Genomic DNA, 25,133 nt, shown 5'->3' with positions numbered 1-25,133 from the left:
AGGAACATCCTGGAGAGAAGAGTGATGGGAACCATATGAGAAAAGAGTGACATACTTCAGGAATTGAGAAGTATTGTACATGAAAGATGAGTGTATTGCAGCAGGCAGAGAGTATTGATGAAAAAACCTTTGGGGGAAATGTGCGATGAGAGGGTGTTAAAAATGTGAGGAACGGACTATGAGCCACCTGGAGTATGGGGGATAACATTCTTATTGGTGAAATCACGAATGAACTCCAGACAGGAAGGGGCGATGAGTGGGAGAAGGCGAACCCTAGAATCCAGGTAATGAGACGTGAGGAACATATGGGAACAGAGAGTGATCGCAAGTTCAGTGAGAGTGATAATGGAAAGCAGAAAGGGTGTGGTCATGTGAGGGATCATGGCGACGCACCATAGGGAGAGGTGTGATGGACCATAGGAAGATAGGATTGATGATTCTTCAAAACAGAGAGTGGGTGCAATGGAAACATAAAGGACATCAGCAAAGAAAGGGGGAAGGGAAGGAGAGAAAGGGGAGATGAAAAAAGAGAGGGAAAGAGGGGTGTTGACCATCTCGTAGACAGGAGAGCTTGAATCGAAGAACAGCAGCATTTCTAGACTGTCTTGTGGGTCAACAGGTGTCCTTTGGTGTAGTTCTACAAAGCAAATCTTGGTGCTTCTCTTCGGGAGCATGGTTTGATCACTTGATAGCAGCAATTCTAGATGAGCTGATCACTTCCGTCGAGAGACTATCATCATAAAGCTGATTCTACTATATTATTTTTTTTTTCCTCTGGGCCCTGGTTGAGGGAGCTGAGAGAGAAGCTCTGTCTGCATTTAATCTCCAGTTGCCTAATTTTTGAAATGCACAGACCATGTTTAATCTTGACCTCAAGTTTAAGCACTTACATTTAGATATTATGTTTGGTCCAGGGAAAGGACAACTTCTTTCCTCAAGGTAAAGGCTCTTTAGATCAAAACTCTTAACTGGATGAGATGTCCTTGCACCATAAGTAATTGTAATTGTTTATTTGCAAAGCGCTTATACACAAGTGAAGTGCTTCAAAGCGCTTCAAGGCGGGAGGGAACAGGGGGGGATAAAGTAGTCATTCTTAGGCCTTGAAGATTTCGGAATGATCTAACGACAATAACTAGCATAACCTAACATAACAAGCGTATTTGTAAAGCACACGTTCACCCCCGATGGGGCATCTTGGAGCTAATAACAAATGTTTATTGTTACCCAACTTAATGGTACTCATTTTATCAACCTCAAAGGGTGAATGGCTGAGTGGACCTGCCAGGATTCGAAACTGTGGCCATGAGGTCAAAAACAAGTCTCTGTAGTGGATGCATTAGTCCACTGAGCCACAGTCCCGGCTATAAGCATACTAGGCCAGAGGCATTTCTAATTGTATAAGTGGTGCCAAAGAGTTCAGAGAAAAGGGATGGGGGGAGGACATGCAGAAACAAGCTAGGGAGGCGAGACAGAGGGAGGACAGGACAGACAAACCTGCTGGGCATAGTACAGTAATGGTTGTGCAAGTGCGCAGCCAGTAAGTGCAAGGGAGGGGCAGGGGGACAAGTGTGCCCAGTCCACAGGGGCCTGGGTTAAGTGCAGAATGGTTGCCACTCTCATGGAACGTATTCCGAGTGCAGTAGTACAAAGCAAGTGCACGGGACCGTAGGCAAGTGCAATACTGGCGGGGGAGCCTGGGGCCTGTGAGGCTCTGGAGGTGCACCAGGCGACCAGTCAGCAGATTGAGCAGGTTGGGGAAGAGAAAAGGGAGGGAAGCAGGAGAGAAGAGAAAGGAGGTTAGCAGGGGAGAGGGAGAGAGAAAGAAGAAGAGAAGAGGAAGGTCTTGAGGAGTTTCCAGAACTTAAGGAGGTCTGGCTCAAGTCGGAGAGAGACAGTGAGGCTGTTCCAGAGGAAGGCACCTGCAGAGGATAAGGATCTACCCCCAAACCTCTGTTTGGAAAAATGTCTCACCCACAGAGAGTTGGAGGAGGTCGAGCGGAGGGCTCTGGAAGGAGAATATTTAGGAAGAGAGCGTTGTAGATAGTATGGGCCCCGGCCCCAGAAAGCTTTGTGGACTATGCAGAGGGACTTGAACTTGATCTTTGCAGCCACAGGGAGCCAGTGTAGGGATTTCAGCATCAGAGAGATGCAGTCCCAGGACTTGAGGCCAAGGATAAGTCTTGCGTTTCTGTTCTGGATAAGTTGAAGGGGTCAGAGAATAGCAGTAGGAAGATTGAGAAAGAGACTGTTGTAGTAGTCCAGTCTGGAGAGAACCAGAATTCTGGAGACAGTGAGCCTCTGGGGGAAGGTGAGAAAAGGTAGAATATCTCTGAAGAGGTGCAGCTGGTAGTGGGACTTTATGGACATGTCCGAGATTTGATAAGAGAAGGAGAGAGTAGAGTCGAAGATGACTCCCAGATTCTTTGCCTCATTAGTGAGTGAGGGCGCAGGACCAAGGGTGGCTGGCCTCAGTGAAAGTGGAAAGATGGGAGCAGGGGTCCCAAAGAGGATGATCTCTGTCTTACTGGCATTAAGGCAGAGATCATTAGCAGCGCACCAGGACTGAATTGCTGACAGTCCGGAATGAGCGAGGAGGAGGAAGATGCAGAGGTTAGCCTGAAAGAGATCTGTGCGTCTTTCACTTAAGTTTGCTTGTATAGGTCCTTCTATGGGCATGGCAGGTTCTCTAGAAATCCAGGCCACCAGATTATTGAACCATGCAGTGGGGCTTGACTGGCCTTCTATATATGCACCACAGGCTGAATCTTCTCCTAGCCATATCAAGCACCGGGGTGTACAGCAAGTCTCCTACCATGAAAATGAACACACTTCTGGCTTGCAGTTCCCACAGTTCTAACGTAGTTGTTGTTAATGTTATTCTTACTCTGTAATGTGACAAAGTCACAGTGCCAACATTGCATGCAGCCCACTATACGCATGAGAGTAGGACTGTAAGGACCAGTCCTGAACTTTTACTGAACCACGTGAGTGTGAAACTAGTTAGGAATGACCAGGTCCCAAAGAAGCAGTCCCGAATGTACTGTATCTCCCAAGATGCATCAGGTTTAGAAATCCAAATCCTTGAGTGGATTCCGGACGGTCTTTCAGGGATTCAGGAAAATATATGCTGTGGGGAATGTGGCGAACCAGAAGTTGGACTTGGACTCGGACTCTGGGAAATCATGTTCATGGATTTGTATTACATTCTTTTACAATTGGACTGACCTCTTGGCCAAAATAACAAACTAAAATAATGAAAATTAACTCTAAGTGCTAAGTTCCCTATTCTAAAGCTCAAATATTTAAGGAAAAGAAATTCTTGTGAGGATGAATCAAAACAAAGTCCCAAGTCCAAATCATATACTAGCCTACCACAACTATAGCATACTAACACACATAAAACTAAAGGATTTCACAAATAAAAGATGCTTGACTGTTTGTTTCAGGTTGTCTTCCCCTGATACAAAGTTCTTTAAATGCCACTGTAATGGCTAAATGTTCTAAACAAAATCTTACTTGAGGTATATGAGTGTCTCTTTCTCCTGACACCTTGGGGACCCATTTTCACTTGTTTACCCCACTGTGGTGTGTTTCAGTTCCCCTCCAGGATTTAACACATACTTTCACTCCACTCAGAATATTTCTCTCTTTCATCCCTGTTCGAGGGTGTGTTCAATCTCTCCCCTTCTTTGGGGGTCAATTGATTCTTGTCCCCCTCTGTTGTGGTATCTTCACTCTCTGCACAGCCTGCCTTTCTTCCAGCTCATCTGGGCTCCTGGTTCAGAGGGATGTGGGCCTCTTCTCACCCCCTGATTTCAGCAGAGCTCTCTCAGGTTTTCATCTTCAGCATAGCACGGCAGCTACCAGGCACAAGGCAGCCATCCTTCCCCAGCTTCTTCTCCACTGCTATACTTAACCAGCGAGACAGAAACCAGTCCCCAGCTGAGACAACTTGCAACTGAACTGGCTCTGCTTTTATTCAGTACTTTCTCCCCTTAGCCAACTACTGATTGACTGCACTGCCCAGCTTCATCATTGATGGAAGTACTGCTTACATCAAATCCTCTCAGGGTAGGCCATCCCCTATTGGTCAGTTCAGATAACAGTTGGATCTATTAGAAGTTCCAGTTATCTCTCCTTTTATCTTGGTTGCTCCTCCTGGGTAGATGTAGGTATGACTGTATGTGTTTCCTCTTGCTTCATGAAAGAAGGTTTAATTTCAATGTGCCTTTGTGGTGTTTTAGATATTATTTTATTAATTTTGATTATGTTTACCCACTGTCCTTAATGGGGAATTGAACCTGGTCTTCTACAGGGAGGGTAACCATTCTACCAACGTGCTATTTGAGCTGCACTGCTATTCAATGGGGAGGGAGGCTGAAGCCTTTTACTTGCAGCTGATACATGATTTTCGACTCTCCATGCTGGCAGTGTCTCGCTGCACGTTGCCAGATTGACCTTCTAATCCAGATGGATTCAGTAATATGTTATCTGTGTGAGTCGGGGAGTGAGGGGGAAGTCTTGATTCACCACAGGAAACACTAGAATATCCAGAGATACTCCTTCGTCAACAGGTGCTGATCCTTGAGGGGAAACAATGTAACCTATCCCAAGCACTGTGCTGCCAACAGCAATGCTTGTAAAGGTGAATGCTTTTCTCTCACTCTCCCTTGCAGCTGCAGCAGTTTAGAGAAATACAGCCTTCCATCTGGACAGAGGAAAAACAATGTTGCACAGGTGGGAACATTCTATAGGTTTTCTGTCTTTTGTGATGCTATAATATCAGAAACCCACAAAACAAACTTCTGTGCATGGGGCACAGAGAGGAGACAATTCGGGAATAGAGCATCATGTAAACGCCAGCTCCTACATTGGAAACAAACTAAAAACAATCCAGACTGTTGCAAGCCTTTTAGGACTTCCTTCCCCTGGTTTGAATAGGAAGGCAATTATCCAATCAAATTGAAAGTTTGCCCCAGCCTATGGATGTTGGCAGTGAGGATTTCAAAACTGAGGCAAAGAAACACAGACAGTAGGCCCCCTTTCCGAGGTACCTGGAAACACCGAATCCGTCGCCTGACTTCCCGGTGCCACCGAGACATCACAAGTCCTGGCGGTGCGGGAAGTCAGGTGGCAGATTTGGTAACTCCCCATTCCGGTGGAGTCCCATAGGACTCCATGGGAGTGAGGAGATGGAAGCACTGGTACTGTTGCTAACAGTGCAAGTGCTTCCATGAAAAGTCTGCCTGCAGGGGCCGTTGCACCCAGCAGGTCTGCACCTGCCGGGCGCAATGGCCCCTGCAGGCAGACTTGTAGTTTGGCAGTCCAGAAACAAGGGTGCCAGTAAGCTTTCCGGCACCCTTGTTTCCATACCGCCTTTCTTGGAATGAGGCCCAGTGTCTCTAAGATGGGAATCTCTGAGCTGGCAGCTAAGGAGAGGAGTTTGTTGAGAGATCTGGAAAGCCTCAGAAGACGGAATGTGCTCCAATGAGGGCAATATGGAGAAGGTTGCCAACCTTGAAAGACTTCCGGGGAGGGGTACAAATCAGAGGTACGCCCTGCAGAGTTGTAGAAGGAGCCTGGGGGAGGGTGGGGGAGCAGAAGAGGAAGGAGGAGAGGGCAAGGTAGCCAAAGAGGAGGGCAAGGAAGCCGAGGAAGGGAGAGAAGGGACAGGAGGAGAAGAAAGGAAATTGATGAGGCGCAGGAAGCGTCAATCAAAGAAGAGAAGGTTGGACTGAGGGACTTGGACCAAGACAGTGCCATTCAGGTAAACATTAATGAAGACCTTTGAGGAGTGGAAGGGGGCCAGGAGGGTCTCCCATTGGGTGCCACCATTAATGGGAGAAGACGAGATAGGAGAGAGAGCACAGAGACCAAATGAAGAGTTGGTAAGGGTCTGTCCGGAGGAAGCACTGGTATAGGTGTCATTCATAGGGAAGCCTGGGTTGGAGACCAGGATATCCTTTTTGAACTTCTTCATACCAGACTTAGTGAGGAGAGCAGGATAGTCAATAGAGAAGCAGTTAGAGAAGATGGGAGAAACCATAGAGTAGGTGGGGGAAGAGGGGAGATGAAGAGGGGTGGAGGGGAAAGGTGGGGGATACGCTAGGGGAGGACACAATGAGGGGTGCCAGCAGACGAGACAGAAAGGGACCAAACAATAGTAGACAATTTAACTAAGTAGACAAGAGCTCAGATGGAAGAGAGTGGCAGAAACAAGGCAGTCAGGTAAGCAAATCAGGTTACCAGGGAATCAAGAACAGAGCAGTAGCTAAAAGAGAACCTAGAGGAGGGTGGAGCACAGCAGAACACAGAACAATATACAAAAGGACAAAGCAAACAAGAAATGTAAACCTAGAAGAAGGAAGAGTGCAGCAGAACACAAAGCACTACATTGCAAAACAGGGCAGTCAGTGAGGAAAAACACAAAACAATATACAAAGAGCAAGAGCAGTCGTCAAATGATAACCTAGAGGAGGGAAGAATAGAACAGAAAACAGAGCAATACAAGGCAGTCAATGAGGAAGAGCAAAGGGCAAAACGTGGGTGCATGAGGATGGAGAAGGGGGGCGCGAGACACACATGGTCAGGAGTTGAGAGTGACCAAGCGGTCAGGGACGCGTGATGCGACTAACCAAGTGCGAGGAACACTTGGTATGGAGTTGCGAGGAACACGCAGTCAGGGAGTTGCGAGGGACTACGCAGTCAGGGACGCACTGCTTCGAGCGGAAGCAGGGTGGAAGTGCAAGGAACCACATGATCAGGGATTGGGAGGGATCACGCGGGCTTAAGGCGCGCAGGCGGAAGCTAGAAGGATCGAAGGGCACTAAGACGCACAACGATCACGGAAGTTCAGAGGAACGCACTGACGTGAGCCTGTCCAAGGATGGAGAGGGTGCAAGAGTACACATGATCGCGGGATTACGTGGAACCAAGCAAGTCAGGGGCATGCAGGAAGGAGAAGGCGCAGAGGCGCGCGCGATCGAAGAGTGTGAAGGAGCATGCAAGTCAGGGAACACATAGTGTGCGCTGAGGCAACGCAATGGAAGATTGCGAGGGGCCATGCACGTAAGGGAGGCGATGCGTGAGCGATGCGAGGATGGAGGTGGCAAGGACGCACCCGTAATAAGCAGGGATAGAGGGGCGTGGATGGGTACGCAAACAAGAAAGGTGAGGGGCATCACAGGGAAGGGCACAAGGGGGTGACCGGAAGGAAGGGCGAGAGGGGAGCTTTGGAGGGGTGGGAAGGGACAGAAAGATGAGATTCACAGGGGAAGGGTTGCATCAAGCAGGGGGCCAGGGGGAGAGGCGTAGGTTGCAGGGGAGGGGAGGGACACAATCCGGGACGAGGCGCAGTCGGAAGGGTTAAGAAGTGCAGGGCAGGTAAGCAAACTCCCAAACTTCTTACCTGGTGGCCACAGACAGAAGGGTGAGTCGTTGTGCGTCGTCCAACACTGCGGCCTTGTCCTGCCAGGGCTTTCTCTCGCAGGACAAGGAGCCCCTTTAACCACAGAAGGGTGTGATGCATAGAGGGGCAGTAGAGCCACCTGAACCCAAAAAGAAGGGTGTGCTCCAGTGAAGAAGAGGGGAGTGATTGAGACTCTTGACCAAAAGAGGGGCGAGAAGTAGTATGAGAGAGAGGGCCTCATTACAAGTTTGGAGGTAGCCATGCCCTTAATAAGGGCCTGGCTACCCCCAAACTCGGGTCCGGGTTCCCTGAATGGGGAAATACTGGGCCATTCCGACCTAGGAGGGCCCGGTATTTCCCCATCCAGGGAACCCGGACCTGGTAAATCCCCATTCCCTTTTGAGCCCCCATAGGGCTCAATGTGAATGGGAATGGGGAGCATGCTAACAACGGGCCCATTAATGACGGACCCATTGTTAGTATGCTGGGCCGCTCACGCGACCCGCTAAGGACGTCTGGTAAAACCAGGTGTCCTGAGCGGGTCCCGCGAGCGGACCTCGTAATGAGGCGTTATGGAGTTAACGGCACAAGCAGCTCTACAGGTGCTGTTAACCCCATAACGCCATGGTCATAATAAGGCCCAGAATGATTTCTATCCACAGAAGAGTTGATTTGTAACAGAAGATTTGAGCCCCTTGACTGCAAGAAAAGGGGTGTGCTCAAGAGAGGGGGCGGAGAGCCCCGTCAGCATAGAAAAGCGGTGTTATACATTGAAGAGAAAGACAGTGTGACTTTGATCCCCGGGTGAGAGGATGTGTAATAGAGAGGGAAAGCACCCTAAGCCCCAGAAGAGGGGAGTAAGTAACAAAGAGAGAGAGCCACATGAGGGGGAAGTCTTTTAGGACACCTGAAAAAAGAGGAATCCCTAAAATCCAGAGGGAGGTGGGAGTGGTCTTGTGGTACTCCAAAGAAAGGATGAAAACCGAGAGCTCTTGAAATCACCAAGCAATAGACTTTCCAGTCTGTTACTTTTTGTATGCCATTTTATTTGCTGCCCTTCAATTATAAGCCTGCTTTCAAGGACTATTTTTCTCCAAGAACCTTTCTTATAGTCATCCTGAAACCTGTTCCATACAATATTATTATGTTTTACTTTGTCTTACTATAACCCTTTAACTTTATTCAGTTGTCAGTAATTGTGTGTTCCCTTGGCCTGGTGACAGTACCTAGATATTAAGAGTTGAGGTCCTATGTCCTAATGATAATTCCTCCAGTACGGGTGCTAAGAAGACATACAAACCATAATCAATGTTCTGTTCCCTTACTCATCCCTCACTGCCTTCAATGCGGAGCATATAAACTATTTATTTATTGGATTTTTATAATGCGCCTATACACAATGTGTTCCAATGTGCAACTGCTCAGGAACCCCGCTTTCCCAACAAGTTTTTCTGTTGAAACTATTGAACTATTTAGCACTTTGGCATTGTTCTCTCAACACATGTTTTAGAACAAGAATTGTTGTACACACACACACCACTGTCTTTAGCTTCAGAATATCCTGGTAAACCTCTAGTAGCACTAGTCTGCCCCCATTTTACACTTTAGGAGCCACAAACTCTGCTGTTGGTCCTTTCTCTCAACCATGGTTGTACCTGTGGTTGACTCATTGGTTTTTAGTGCGGTGGATCCCTTGCGACAAAGCATTGACATTTCCAACATACTATCTACACACTTGGCATTGGACACTTTGCTGTCAGCACCTGATTCCTGGAGAAGGGGATCTGAGCCCGAAAAAGGGGTTTCCAAAGTAACGATTGTGGTATAAAAAGTGATCTGAGCCCAGCTGAATGGGATCCAGGGTGAATCACCTAAATTGAGTACTTCTAAGAGGGAAAAGATCTTTGTGTTTTGTTTTTGATACATCGGGCCCTCTGAATCAAGAGGCTTTGAGAAGTAAAGAGAATTGGGCACACAAGGCCCTGATGCTGGTAATGTAACTGTTTCCTCATACCGAAGAAGCCAGAGTGTGTGCTTTGCTCGAGTGAACTGCCTTGTCCCGTGCTGAAAAAGTGGGGAAGGGAGGCCAACGGCCTGAACATTCTGACGTATCATTTTTGTTAACACTTCTTTCTTTTTCTTGAACAACACCCCACACTATTTGTATTTAGAGGTAAGGATTGGTAATTGTTTATTTTTTTAGTATAGGCCCTTTTATTTTGACGAGACTCCAGTAGGGACTGCATTAGTATTATTTGATGGTTGTAGCTTGCTCCAATCTGTAGATTTAGGATTAGATGGGCGTTGATCACACCCTTGTTGAAGTTCAATAAACACCCTTGAACTGTGGTAACTTGTGTCTGTCTTACTATTGATACCATGCCTTCCTTACAGTAGTTTGGTGCAACGTAACTGGGAACACCCTCCGTCACAGGCTTGCTCTCAATAGAATGTCATCTTTGGGTGCTCTCTCTCGAGTGATTGTTGGTTTTGCTGCTGTGTGCTGACTATGGAAGTTTCTGTTAATTTTTGGTACCGAGTAATACAATTTAAAATGTTCAATAGCTTTACACACTAACCCAGCTAAATTAACAAGATTTCCCTTGAAAGTGAGGAACGAATGCCCCAGATGTTATGTTTTGAATGCTAATTTTGCTTGTATATTCTCCTGTCATCCTCATTGTTTATTTCTGGAGTAAAGTTGTGGGTACATTTGTTGGATTTACAGATATTCCTCCCTCTTCAGCTTCACCTTAATACCTGCTGAGAGATATTGGTAAGGTTTCCATCACTACATGTAGATTTTTCATTTTAGCATGCTTGATTGCTAAGAATGTATACTGAGGCTGTCTCGTGAAGAATGGCTGCATGTGTTTACATTATCAATGAATAATCGGGAAGAGACTTGTATCTCCATGGTTTGATGAATCCTGTGGAGTCATCACTAAACCCCAGCCTAAAGTCTCATCCGATGTGGCCAGGGGAAGGCAGCAGCTACCTGATCCTAACCCTGGGGGTGATAACGGGGGTGGGGTGTGTAGATCACATGGGACGAGACGGCTATCAATGGGAAGGGGTGACTCCACTAGGAGAGACACAGAATTCATCTTCTTCTGAAGATGATGAAATAATTCTCAGATATTTTATGGCATACTATCAATGTACCAATCCCTCTAATATCTATGTGAAAAGAACCTGTTAAGTCAGTTAAAACGGAACAAAGCTGGTACCTCAGAGATTCAGGAATGAAGGATGAAAACTTACTCTAGTAATTTTCAGTTTATAGAACAATGTGACATAATTGAAAATAACATGGAACAACTTAATGTTACACATCCTTCTATGGACTTCAATTCCCATAATGCTAAACGTACTGGTACGAAGAAGAGGAGCTTATGGGCACTGATGTCTCAAAATGGTAAATATTCAAAGGTGCAGTCTAGATATTATCAATTAAAGCCCCTGAGTGGGAAATTTAAAACCCAGATGAGGTCCAACCGAAGAAGGAAAGAGAGGAAGAAAATGAAGGTGAAGGTGAAGCAGAGGAAGAAGGTCAAGGAACAGTTGCTGGCCATGTGAGAGGTGTAGCCAAAGAAGCTACCATCATCCGAGGTGCAGAGGCAGCCACGGAGAGAAGCCCGCTAGCAGGAGTAACCTCGAGGGGTCAACACAAGAAGAACTGCAGAGTACGCGCAGCTGAAGGCAGCGTACTAAGAAGAAGCCCAACTGAGAAGGAGATGTGCTTCCAGAGCAGCGTGTGGCTGACTGGTGCAGCCACGGAAGATCAACAGAGCTGTTGTCGCTCCCGGAGTCTGCAGCGCAACTTATCCAAGGCTTGCAGAGGTGAGAAAGAAAGCCGACTGAACACAGAATCACCGCCACAAGGCCTGACAGTCAGCGCAAGCTACGACAGAGAACTGGTGAGTTGGCAGAGAACTAATGCTGACCCCTGGGGAGCTCATGTATGAAAGCTTCCACAAAACTATAATTTTGAATACCGAACTATTGACAAATCAAAGCTGAATTTATTTAATGAATACCAAGTACGCGAAACAAAGAGGAACGTTGCCTCATAAGGGATTACACGAGTGGAAAGGTTATAAACAACACTGTCCACAGCCAAGAGTGTGTCAAATTACTTTTGGCGAACTACCAGTGGAGAAAGCCTCTAACCAATACTACCCTCTGCTAAGAGGTTACGAGAAGTCCAGATTAAGACATTCACTGTGAAAAGTTGACAGCCAGCATTACCATCAGCCAAGAAGCTGTGAGAAAACCATAAGAAAGCAACTGAAGCATAATTCCCCTTTTGAGAAAATGGGCCTCATTACGAGTCCGGTGGTAGCGGTGCCGGAAAAACTGGCAGGCTGCTGCCGGACTCGTAGTGAATTACCGCCTCTGTGATTGCCAGAATCACCCGGGCATTACAGCCCCGGTAACCCGGTAATTACGGAGGCGGAATTAAATTAATCCCAATTCCCATGGGGGATGGGGACAATGGAAACACTGGCTCCGTCTATGACGGAGCTGGTGTTTCCCTTTCCGTCTGCAGGCGGGTGGCGTTACTTCCGCCAGGTCAGACCTGGGGGGCGTGACACCTCCCTCCTGCAGTACTTGTAATCTGCCAGTCCGGAAACAACGGTGGCGGCAGGTTTACCGCCACCGTTGTTTCCAGACCGGCAGACTTGTAATGAGGCCCATTGACTTTTCGGAAAGCGTATATATCACCATGCCAACAGCCAAATGACTATGAAATTTAGACTAAGGTGACAAGGGCGCAACTCTTCCTTTTTGGGATTTCAATTGGAGGAATCTTGTAACCCATACAGCTACCAGCCAGAAGGCTGTCTAGAAGTCATTAAAAGAACTTTGGAGAATCATTCTTGTACATTTAATTCTCAGTTTAGGGAAAACTGGAGCACAAGCTGTCAAGAGTCAATAAGAAGAGGCAGTTGTTGCTTAACCATCCTTTCAAGAGAGATTAGTGTAGAGAGTCTTGGAATCAATATAGCCATCTAGTTTGAAATTAGTGGTAGGGGTTTTCTTCCTGGCAGGCGAGTGTACCAGGTAAGAAGATGATGGTTTGATGTTTATGTGGCAGAAAGATATATGGAAATAACTTTTGTTGAATGAAGAGAATTCATGTACTGTATCATTTGTTGACCAGCAGTAGAATCACTGAGACAAGTTGTCTTTTGCTATCCTCACAAAAGTATTCCATTTCAAGCAGAAATATCGAGAAAGAGTGGTGTGATATCTTGACAAGTAGTAGTTTCTTTGAAGAAAGTGTTACATGATAATAGAACAATTGCATTTGGTTTATGGAGCCTGTGTCTTGGGGAGAAAGTCAATCATCCTTGCAAGACGGATATTGTGGAGGACATGGATTTGTTTTGAACTATCAACCAAGTGTGGTGAACATTATATTTTGTTGTTTCTCCAAGAAGGACACTGTGGTTAGAAAAGACTTTTCTATTTTACTTGAACCAAACTTTGTAGAAACAGAACTGTTATCTAACTATTCCTGAATTGATTAATGGGAAGGGAATACAACCCTTGTTGCAGGGCGTGCTTTCAAGAACTTTTGAGTTTGAATTACAATACTGTATTTTTGAACAAAAAGTCAGCCATATTTTCCTTGTATAATTTGATTGTATGTATTAGTGTGATGGCCGGAGGTATTTTGGACACTAGGTCATTTTTCTTTATTTTTAGTTTGCTAAGCAGGGACCTCATTGTTACGTTAGGGAAAGTTAGGCGTTTATCATAACCCCTTTTTACTTTGAATTAATGGCAAACTTTGAGGAAACTTTACCTTTGTGTCTGTTTCGCATTTCTGACCTCTCATATAGGGTCACATCGAATGAATGGCCAAAGGTCATCTGGGCTAGATTTAGATCTCATTTGCTTACTTTATACAATATGGCAGGATATTTCATAGTTATGATTGTATGCTACTCGAAACGATGATTGATAATTTGGGGTATACCTACAAGCCCTTATTTATATGTTTTATTTCCTTACGATACTCTGATCTATTTTATGGTCTGCGTAAGTAAGCCTAATATGTTTTATTCTTCCGTGCAATGTGCCACACTTTAAAGGTTTTTAATAAAGTCAACCACCTCCCTTTTTCTAAAGCTTTCAGAAAAGTAAAACAAGTTTAAAAAAACATGTAGTAACATTGAGCTTGTAAAAAGAAATAGAAGCGCTAGAGCACCAATGATTTTCCCACTTTAGTAAAGTATTGTATTGCTCTAGTGCAAGTATGCAAATATGTCTGGATTTCACAAAAGGGACTTATTTGAGCACATCTGGAGATGTGCATGAATGGGTTGTTTGTTCCCAGACAAATCCATTAATGCAAAAAATGGCATCCATGTGGCAGTAGCTCTCTAATTCGCATAGGGTGTGGTGCAACTAAGCCCAATGGGAAGCTTTCACCTGCACCAAGTAAAACCTGCTCCTGTACTGGGGAAAATGCAATGCACAGTGGGTCATTTTCTACCCTGTGTGATTTGCCTCAATACACCTTGTGCATGGCAATAGTATTGCTCTACAAAATTCATTTTTACCCCCTTCTCAGAGACGGAAATCAAGAATGCGAGTCCCTCAAGGCCGACCCTCTGGACTTCATCTCCACCAATGCAGGGAAGAGGTCCTGTCACAAGTAGGCCTGCTTCCCTGCATCCATGTGAGCAGGTGAAGCCAATGGATATGTGAATGTTTGGCATTCCTCCAAAACGGTATGAGTTAAAGAAGTCCTGATTGCAATTATCTTGTACTGCCTGCATACCTCTCCCCGCAATGCCAGAGTCCGTTTACTGAACATGAAACATTCACACATGGACTTGTGGATATGGTCTATAATTAGGTATACTGTGTTAAAGACTTTGGCAGATGACTACACATGAACATTACTTCCCAGTTTTAAATGGCAAAAGAAAACATGTTGAATATTGGCCTGGCAATGTGCAAGTGACTTATGTAAGGTTGGTGCTTTTGTTTTACAGAGGGAGTTCAATGCACAGTCTCTCCAACTAATGAACTTCAGCAGACGCAGCCACAAGCCTTAGCCTACGCCTTGGCCGGTGCCCAGCAAGTCCAGATCCACCAAATTTCAGAAGATGGTCAAGTCCAAGTCGTATGTGCTCATGCTTTTTTTTATATTATCTTCCCCACAATCACTTTGCCTCCTTGTTTTTCCATCTCCAACCACTTCCAGTGTTGTCTCCCCTTCTGCACGATATATTTGTGAACTTAAGTACATCATGCAGTTCTCCAGGAAAGTCTTCTGGACGTGTGGTGAATAACACATATTTTCGGTGCTTGCCTGCATGCTGATGTTTAAGTGTTTCTCCGAATCTTCAAATGTGTACAGTTTGACATTGATCTGATTTTTTGAAATTCAAGAAGCATTTGTGTTTAGCTTTACGGTGCTTCCTTTCCTTCCCTAAAATATAGGATCAAATTAAATAAATGACAGTTTTTAAACCTTTAGAATTTGAACGTTTGGTATTTGATGTAGAAGTAAAACAAATAATACTAAATACCAAGATACCTTGTGCCCCACAAAAGCCACTCAAGTACTTTTTAGGAGGGTAGAGTACCATTTTCATGGCGCTCGACTCTGTGGTCGAGAGTCCCTTCTGAAATGTTTGGATGCACTAGTTCCACTGTCCACAGCTGCCCCATAGGTGGCAGCATTGGCCCAGAATAATTCCTATTACCTGGAAGTCAACCTGTGGCAGACTGCCATTGAAGCCTGTTAGTGAAGGCAGTCTGGAAGCTGGTCTCTGGAGGAGCTCTGAAGAGGAGCCTGGGAGTCGGCCTGCTTCTGTGGTCTCTAATAAGCAATCACAGAGGTGCGATCACTGAGACCTGTAAGTAGCACAAAAAAGATATCCATGTAGCCTATTACTGGTGTGGTACCATGACAATCTTACATTACACCAGTCAGTATGTTAAAATACTCCACATCAGACCCCCCCAGGGAGACGTTGAAGCTCAGAATGGGGCTCGGGTGAATAGGCCGGATGTGTCCAAGGAGGGCAAAGGCTTGCTGAACACAGCCACTGACAGCAGTCTGGTTGGTACCCGTCACAACCTGAGTGAGGCAGAAAGTGACAATCTCAGCTCCCTAAGCTCCAAGCTTAATGGCTGCAGCAGCAAGCACTAGTCCAACCAGCACAGGTTCATTGTGGAGAGAAAAGATCCCGAATGGAGGCTAGCTGGTGTTCCGCTGGAAGTACTCCAGCATAGGGACAATGTAAGAAATCGGAGGATGTGTTAAGGATAATGCATGTTCGTCACAGGATTTGGACATATGGGGTCTTGTTTGTATATTTCTTACAGGATAGGTTAGAAGTGAGGGACTGAGGAGGGGGGGGGCTGCTGCATTGGAATTCAGTGCCTGTGAAATCAGTGGCTGTTGCAGCCACATATGGTAAGTCAGAATCAGGAGACGGAGAAGGTGGTATTTTGAGTCATAAGGCTCTTTATTAGAACACCCAAAACCTATGCAGTTCTGGTTTCTTTGCCCTATTTCTAAAGAAAAGAAATGTGTCTAAGCGAGTGCTTGCCAAGATGTACTACAAAGTAAATAAAGTCCATCGTTAAGAAAGCCTGTTTAACCTGATTACTGTCCCTACCACTGTGAACACAAAAAACCTAACTTTAACAAAATTAGAACAAGGTCCTCTGCCCAAAAGGAAAGAATGCTGGCTACTTTCCGACCCCAGCTTGATGTTTCTGTATCAAAACATAGATGCTCCTTGCCCAGTGGCACAGTTCAACTTGGAAGACCAAATGTCTCTTCAGGCTTCCCCTCCTTGTGATGGCTTAGAATGAAAATAAAGGGGCTTCTTGCACCTTGGCACAGTCCGAATCAGAAGAACAAGTGTCTATTTAAGCGTAGCCTACTTGTGGTTGCATGCCACTTTTAGATTAGTCTTTCCCCTTGATGTGGTGTGCAATAAGATACATGTGATTAATGAATGGCTGCATTGTGGGGTACAAATTATTGACTTCAAATAAACATAGGCATGGTTACGCCTATTAATATAATTGTGTGTTAGTTTGCAGCCAACCGTATTCTTTCTGGTTGCCCCATACATTTTCAGTGCTCGTTTTGTTTAGTAAATACAAATACTTCCTCTCGTTTGGGGCAAAGATAGGAATGCCGTTTTTTCATACTTGCTATTTAGGGATTTTTGGATGCTAGTAAGGATTTGGAACCCAGCATTATGCCTCACTTTCGTTTACTTTATACTAAATGAGAAAAATTATAAAACGGCAATTACATCTCCCATAAATCCAGGGTGACATTGGTTATTTTCAAAACCAAACGTCCACCAGTGTATTTTAATTTTTTTCCTTGCAGTCTTGAATACTTCTTCACTTGCACCCTAATTCCTCTCTTTGATGTCGGTACAGTTCATACAAAAATACATGAAACCTGTTAGATTACTCACAAGGCAAAATTCAACCCAGCCATCTACTGGTACACAACTACCAGTCCATCCTACCCTGTGGCCTCTCGGAGTTGCTTGGAATCAGCAGCTGTGATAAGCCTGAGGGCCAAATTTAAAACATGAGAGGACATTGTAAACTGGCACATGAAACAACTTCATTATCACAGCATTAAGAGGTTTACCTCCTATACTGCACACACAGTTTACAATAGTAGGCAGGGATAATGCTGTCCTCTGTGGCCTTAATAGAATCCAGACTTTCCTTTACAGCATTATCCTTATTTAAAACCTACTCCCCACTAACAACGCAGCGTATGCTTTCAGACCTGTAAACCCTAATTGTACTGTAGGCAAGCCCAACGTTAACCAGCAATACAGAGAAATTGAGTACATCAACTAGAGCTTGTGGTTTGTGATGTTGTCTCACACACCAACTATTTAGAAATCCACAGCCACCCTGTGATTTCTGGATTTTGAAGAGGCCCACATATCATGGATACGTTCTTCAGTTTTCCCTGTAAGACCTGTCCTTTTCAAACAATTTCTGAAATCATCCAGGCAGCTAGAAGCAGAATACGGCCCTACATTACTCGATCAGACCCTTATTCCGATCAGTCACCAGATTCTGGGTGAGACTGATAAAAAATCCATGGAAACTTCGAGGAGGACACTACCACGCATGTGATGTCCACATTGAAGTGATGAGCACTTAATCTGCTGTGTTCCTCATTGCCTGTGTTAGTCTGAGCAGTCATAACAAATAATGGGTAGGAGCACCCAATATCAGACCCCACCAGTGGTGTGGCAAAGCTTCTGAGACTGCTGCTTCTGAGTTGGTCATTCAGCTGGAAATGTTCAGCACATGTCTGTTGAACTTGGAAGCCAGCAGTCTGCCTTAAAAAGGCCTCATGGTCTCTACAGCAATCTGTCCAAACTTCAGTCGCTATCAACATTGGGAGTATTAGTCCACCACCACAAGCCCGGAGTGTATTCTTTGAGTAAAAAACGTCCCCTGCAGAAAATAGAATCAAAAATCCCTTTGTGATCTGCCTGTTGCTTGGACCACATCTTGTCCAGGTTAAACATATACTGTGAAGCATAATGCTCATCTCCAGTACTGCCAAAGAATCCTGCTTCAGCTATTTCAAACACAATTACGCCAACCACTACATCACCTTTTGTCTTGCAAGATCATCACAAACTGTTTCTACTGCATAGATATACAGCCCTCAGAAGCATGAGACATCTGTTGAGCTTGAAAACGAAAACTACTCACATGTTTCTCCACTAGAAGGTGCAATTTTTTCATGCACAGACTTAATATTAGCACAAGTGTGATATTTAAGGTATCACAATCTACTGTATGAACATTTTTGACAATTATCTTACAACAGTAAAGTTTATGGTAGGTTTGGAAAAAATCATAACCAGACTGTGTTAACACAATATAACCAAATACATAAACAAACAGTAAAGCAAAGGCCTGCTTCGAAATTTTTAAAGGTGCACTGCAGGCCAAGAGAAGATACATTGGGCCTAATTACACGGAAGGCGGTAAGGGTTAACGGTCACCGGTAATGGTACCGGTGACCGTTAACCCTTACCGCCTTACTACGAGGTCCCTTAGCGGGTTGGTACTTTAACGCCTGCTTTTAGCAGGTGTTAAAAACCAACCCGCTAAGGGACCTTGGTGCTAATTACGGCACCGCAAATTTGCGGTACCGTAATTAGCAGCTTCCCCATTCCCATTATGCCCTATGGGGCAAAAATGGGAATGGGGAAGGGCAATGGTGGCAGGGGGAATTACCGCCCCGCCAACCTTGGAATAGGGCGGTAATTGCCCTTTCCACCAAGGCGGTGCCGGTATTTTACCGGCATGGACCAAGGTGCTATTAGCACCTTGATCCACCGTCTACCGTGTAATGAGGCCCATTGTCTGGTCTTAAGAAAACTGATAGCCCTCAAAAGGGCAGGGAGAATCAACTATACACGTTCATGAAAAACAAAAGTTCATTTAAAAAAGGTCTGGTGGAATGACCAGATGCCTATGGTGCTAAAGTATCCCCACTTTAGTGCATCGGGGTGCATGTGAGAAAGCGATACAAACGTCTGCCAGTATAAAAGACAGACACTTTCTTGATAAGTTAACATTTAAGAGCCTTTTAATGGAGACAGCAAGGAGCAGATGAGTTTCAACTCTTCAGTCTCCCTACTTGGGATGCAACGGGTTGCTTTCACCTCGAGCAGCCTCCAATCGCTTGTGTTGTAGATCTTCTCCATATTTCACATAATGCTTCTGCTTTTGTCTCTTAGTCTTCCTCTGACTTGGATTTACCCTGAGCCTGGAAAGTGAGATGAGAGGGATCATGAGGATGGGCAAGGTGACCCGGTTGCAACCTCATAGTAAGAAGCCTTAGGGAATTCCACTATGTCTCCTCTATTCCCAAACTCTACAGTAAGGTTCTTAGTGTAACCTCATGCATAGGTTCTCATAGAGCTTCTTACCAGGAAGTGTTCACCCTACAATTGAGATTTGTGTATGCCATTTACGATTGTAGAGTAACAGCGGAGAGGGACATGCATGCCTGCTCAGTTTATAGGCACAAGTGTGAGTTTACCTTGCAGCCACAAGCAGATCAAGGGGGACTTCTACTCCAGCAAACAAGAGAGACACACCCTGAAGAGGGAAGCCTGGGTGTAACCGGGTGGCCACCATCACAGGGCTACTTGATTATAAAATGGAGGCCCCTCCATTTAGAGGCTGGCACACAGAGCCACAGAGAGAACACAATTTATAAGGTTTCAGTAACTACATGTAGGTGGAAAGAGCAACCAAGACCCAACATGCAATACCACATTAAAGACAATTAAGGTGCACAGGTGATTCCTGTGAAACCCTTGTCCCATTTAAAGTGAGAGGCCATGTATAAAAGGGGGCTGCGACTATCAGAAGATGAGCAGTGCTAAGGTGTGGGGAGAAGGAAAGAAAAGATGGGGGAGGAAAAGGAAAGCATTGGAGGAGGGAAAGGACAGGACAGAGCAGAAGAAAAGGGAGCAAAGGAATATATTGAAGAGGGGGATAGATCAGGAAAGACAAGAGCGGAAAAGGGAAATGAAGATGTTGGAGAAGGGACCTCTTGGAGACAGAGGATGTAAAACAAGAGGATGAGAGTAATGACCTGAGGCAGAGGAAGGTAGAAGATGAAGACGGTGAACAGTCTCAAGATACAAGCATTCGCAGAGCCACATGGGCTAACGGCTGGAAGTGGTACTGAAAGATGGAAGGCGGGACCAGTCGGCTGAGGGCTGGGGTGCAGACAAGGCAAAGCGAATTTGAAAGCTTTCCTGGTTTCCTGGGCCAGGAAACCAGTACAGCAAAATCCTAAAGTCCCAGAGAGGCACATCCATAGAAAGAAAAGTTGAGATAAGGCTAGTTTGGAGGCATAATCAAGATCTGGTGCGACAGGCAAGCCTGCTGAGGATACAAAATGGCTCTGGCTGAAAAGAAAACCATGTGTGCAAATAGATTCAGAGATGAGAAACAGCATAACAGGCTAGATTTGAGACATACTCGGGGCTTTGGTGGGAGAGACACAACTTGGCCAAGAAAATAATTAAGAGACTGAGCCAAAGAAAAGGCTGGTGATGCTGAACAATCAAGCCTTTTGATTGACCTCAAAACCAGGAGGGCTGAGGGTGGACAGCTGAGCCAGCTGGAGCAAATGAGAAGACCAAACAATTCCTGATAACCAAGATCAAAAGGAACGATTTTTCAAAGAAGCAGAGCTCAAGTACTTCTAGCATTTCAGGACTGAAAGAAGTCTGTGGTGGACTAATAGAACACATAACTGCTGGTACACAATATAGAAGAACACAAACCATTGGCTGCTATGCATGCAGACAACATCCTGATCACATCACTCTTAGCTGTGGGACTAAGAACGACCGTAGCGTAGTAACTGACCTGGGTCAGACGGGAATAATCAACTGTACTCTGAAAGTGAAGTAACCATGGCCCAGGCGGGCCTGCATTCACTAAGAACCTCAAGGAGAAGGGGTTTCCAGGATCTGTGAACCATTAGGTTCATGTAAGTGACTATACCCATTTCTTTCTTAACACACAAATTAAAAATGAGCTATAAAACCTGGTTGCACCAATAAAAAGCATCTGCAAATAAAGTGGCAGCTTATTCATTGAATTCTTAGAACAAACGATACAAACAAAATGCTGGAATATGTTCAATTAATTAAAATCATGCCTTCATAAAAAGGAAATGTAACCCATTTCTGAAGCAGATTGGATTCGTTTTACGAGTAAGACTTTTTACATTTCTGACCATGAGACAAAGCCGCTTTCCATTGCTATCATTAAATTTGAGTATGAGCATTGTAACGAATATTCTATTAAGCAGAGCAAAGTGTCTCAGGCTGCTGGCCCTGACGGGCTTGCTAATTACGTTTTTAAAAAGTACCCATGTTTATGGGGTTCCCTGTTGAATGTTATTCTAGAAAGTCATCGCTACCATGAGAGTCGCATTCTCCTGGAAAAAAATCGCCTATCATTCCACTATTTATAAAAGGTCCTCCTGGGGGAGCCTGCCAACTACTGTGAATGTGTCATGAAGTAAGATACAGACAAGAGATTCACTCTTCTAAAATAAAGCTTTCCTTTCTCAAATGTCAGGATGGAGTAAAGCCTAACTTGCCCTATGCTAAGGTAGGATTTCCCTACATAAACAAACTAACGATAGTCTGTGTAGTAGAGCTTAACTTAAAAGCATGTCTGTGTCCAAAACCTATGCTTGCCTTCACAACTAAATCTATACAATGTGTAGGGATGTTAGCAACCAAAGAAACAGTGTTCAAAGCAATGTTCTGAGCTTTTCCCAGCTCCTTGTATGGTTTCAGATTCTTCTTCCATAGACTCAAAAAAGTTACACAAACAGGTCTTGGAGCTCCCTTCCCCAAGTTCAACAAGGTTCCAAACAACCTCAAGGTTCCCTACCCCAAGTTCAGCAAAGTTCAAAACAATCTCAGGGTTCCCTTCCCTAAGTTTAACACAGTTCCCAGTTAATTCAACTTTATCAGTTTTCAGTATGAATGGTTTTCTTTCAGGCTTCCCCACCATTCACTTGGCTCTTCTTTCGCTTTTAGTTAAGTCCAGACTGATGAAATAAAACAAAACAACTTCAATCTCCTTGCTTTCCTTGGTTCACTCCAAGTATGGGCTACTTGGTCTAAGCGCAGTTGTCAGACAACACCTAGTCCACCCATCACAGGTCACACAACTGATAAACCGTGGCACATAATGTTCACTGATTTTCATTGGACAACTTTGCAACTAAATGTTTCCTTTCGGCACTTGTGACATTAGTCCATATGCATTCTGGTTTCTTCTGGGCATTCTCTTGACCCTGCCAATACAGGCCTTGCACTACTTTTCTTCGCTGTGTTTACTCCTTTTTATCACCTTGATTTCACACTAACCAATATTTCTTCTTGTTTGCCTTTCAAACGCTTCACCAATTCTCATTAGTGGATTTCACTTGGCTTTTCGCTTTCACATTGTTCATAAATGCTTTTTCTATACTTTCACTCTGTTTGTAAATATACATCACTTTCTCTCCATTTGTGCAATATTTTCATTTCACACTTTTCTTTAGCATGATATTTAATGCTTGGTAATTCTCTCGACACTTAACAATGTCTGTTGGGTCTCCAGACCCTTTCATTATATGCATTCATCTGTTCGGCCCCTTCTTTGGCCCAGATTAAGCCCCTGGAGCACCCCGGTATGAGTGCTGTCTCCTATCCACTCACCGGTATGTGGCAGCTCCTCCATGTGCTCGCGCCTCTCTTTCCCAGTGGGAGCACCGGTGAGCAGCACTCGCCTCTTCCTGACATTTGTGTTGCCTCATGCAGCAAAGTGGAAGCTTTTGTGTCCCCCGCTGGGGACACATGGCTTGGAACTCTGCAGGGCTCTGGACTCTCTCACTACTCTCTCCAGCCTCAGCGTCCTTCTCGGTCTCCTGCAGCTGCTGTCGTCCTTTTCACTGAGTTCTCTTCTCCAGCCTGCTCCATGGCGCCCTGGCTTCCCAGGCAGATCTCTTCCTCAAGTGTGGGTCACTCCCTTTCTTATGCACCTGTAGCTTCTTAAGGGATTGCAGGTGCAAGTCCTTTGCCTGACTCCAATTAACTCTTAGTTCTCTTCCTCGTCCCAGTACCAGTACCAAAGTGGTGTGTGTAGGTGGAAGTGTGCATTCCTCCTATTCGCCTATTCCTCGTCCCAGTCTTAAAGGGACCTGAATGGGATATATGTGGAATGTGTGACAGAGGGGAAAGGTGGTAATAACATATGAATGTTGGGGTAGGGCAGGATGTATTTTGACAAGGGAAAGGGGAATACCATGCCTCACCTTAAGGCACCTTTCCTCCACTCCTCAAGGTCCCTCCACAAAGGTTATCCTCCCTCGCATATTCACCCGAGGGTCATGATCCAAAAGCAATGGCCCTTCCCTGGCCACCTAGAGGAAGATCCAAAGGGAGTAGATGGGAGGATGCCCTTGGGTTCCTCACACTACCGATTACTAGCTTTGCTAGACGCTGCTAGTAAAATATTTTCTGCCGGGTTAATGAATTACAACTACTACATTTGTTATAAACGGGCTTCAGTTCTGGTTTTGGCACCAATTAAAATATTTTCCTAGTACAGTACCAATAGTCTGTTGGGAATGGTTTGGGTACTTCTTTAAATTTGGCATTACGCGATTTCACTGCAATGTTTGGCACTGTAAACCGAAAATATTGCTTGGAACAAGTTACTAAAAGCAGGTGTTCCTGGAGGCTTGTTGAAAATGTTAACTTTATACCAATACTACTTTTGAGGGGTCAGAAATGTGAGATGGACAACTTTGTGAAGGTTTTTTCAATGAATGCCATTTTTATTAACTCAAAAGGTTTGGATAAACACTTCACTATCCCTACCCTGATGAGGATATCCCTACCTAAAATAAACTAAAGGAAAACACTCTAACTAAAAGGTTTCTGTCCCTCGCACATATGCACACAATAAATCAATAAAGAAATATATGGCAGTTTAACAACAAATATAACAGTATAAGTCACATCACAATAGCGGCTTCTTCTGACAGCCTAGGCGAACTCCCGTTCCCCAGATTCAAGGAGGCTTTTCTTTGAATGTTCAAAAAGGATGAGGAAATCCTTTGTCATAACAAAAAGTCCCACTTCAGTTCTCTTTCTAATCCAACTTGGATTCCGAAGATGGTTCACAATTTTTTTTAACAAAGCATTCCTCTTTCCACTTGTAGTCAAGGTCTTGAGACAGCTTCTTGTCATCAACAATGAATATTTTTAGAATTCCATTAACTTCAAAACAAATGTCTTTGTCTTTACCCCACCATAGTACTTGAATTTCCACCTACTTTACTCTCATGCTACGTTTACCACTTCAACAACACTCTGCTCCGGTGTTTTCCTGCCAGAACATGACTAATGGTTCTAAATGCTCTTGGTCTGACGTACTCCTCTGCCAGCCAAGATAAACTACTGCAGTACCCAAACAGAACCAATTGGCTCAATGTTCTAGAACCTGGTATACTCCCTTGCCAGGTCCAACTACTACATCTAAGTACTTCTGTGGTAAGGGTCAACTTCAAAGGTTTTAACAGTGTCTTCTGCTTCACACAATTAGGTTCAGGATATATTTCTCACAAGACAGGCAATGCCTCCTTCCTCCTGAACCTCTTATCAGAAGGGCAGCCCTCCTGCCAATCTTGTTTCACCTTTGTTTTATTAACCAAATGCTGATACTACCTCTTTCTCTTCTTCATACTTTTTTGGCATTGGCAATGTTGATTTAAGACGTTCTCTACACCTAGGCAATATTCTTCACACATACTGTTATGCTCAGTTATCTTCTTTTGGCTTGGGCGACTCTGGTTGTTTATCAATTGCCTTTATGTGCATCTCTTTTTGGCTTTGGCACTAGTGGTTTGTATTCCCTTCTCAAAATACTGCCCCATTGTGTGGTTGGTTGTTATTATTACCCACTATATTACAATCATCTCTTTCAGGTGAGATCTTTAAAGTCTCTCTATGCCATCTACCTTGTTTCATGTCAGATTGGTATGCATCATAATCAGTAATTTGTTTTGCATCAGTTCGGTCTTCCAAAAAGAGTCTGGCTTCAAACAACGGGTGTTCACAGGGCACTCCAGGGTCACAGTATAATA

At 44.7% G+C, this 25,133-nt stretch overlaps 1 protein-coding gene across 2 annotated transcripts in view; it reads left to right on the top strand.

Annotated features, from left to right (window-relative positions):
• The window catches only part of BANP (BTG3 associated nuclear protein), a 1,679,897-nt gene that overhangs the window by 997,795 nt on the left and 656,969 nt on the right, over positions 1-25,133 (top strand). For both annotated transcript variants that reach the window (XM_069636126.1, XM_069636133.1), the window contains one exon: positions 14,422-14,552. In XM_069636126.1, the coding sequence (XP_069492227.1) occupies positions 14,422-14,552 (131 nt within the window). The remainder of the gene's footprint in view (positions 1-14,421; positions 14,553-25,133) is intronic.

Source organism: Ambystoma mexicanum, chromosome 1q, assembly GCF_040938575.1.
Source record: "Ambystoma mexicanum isolate Mex_15411 chromosome 1q, UKY_AmexF1_1, whole genome shotgun sequence".
Taxonomy (NCBI): Eukaryota; Metazoa; Chordata; class Amphibia; order Caudata; family Ambystomatidae; genus Ambystoma; species Ambystoma mexicanum.
This window is presented reverse-complemented; position numbering and strand designations above follow the sequence as displayed.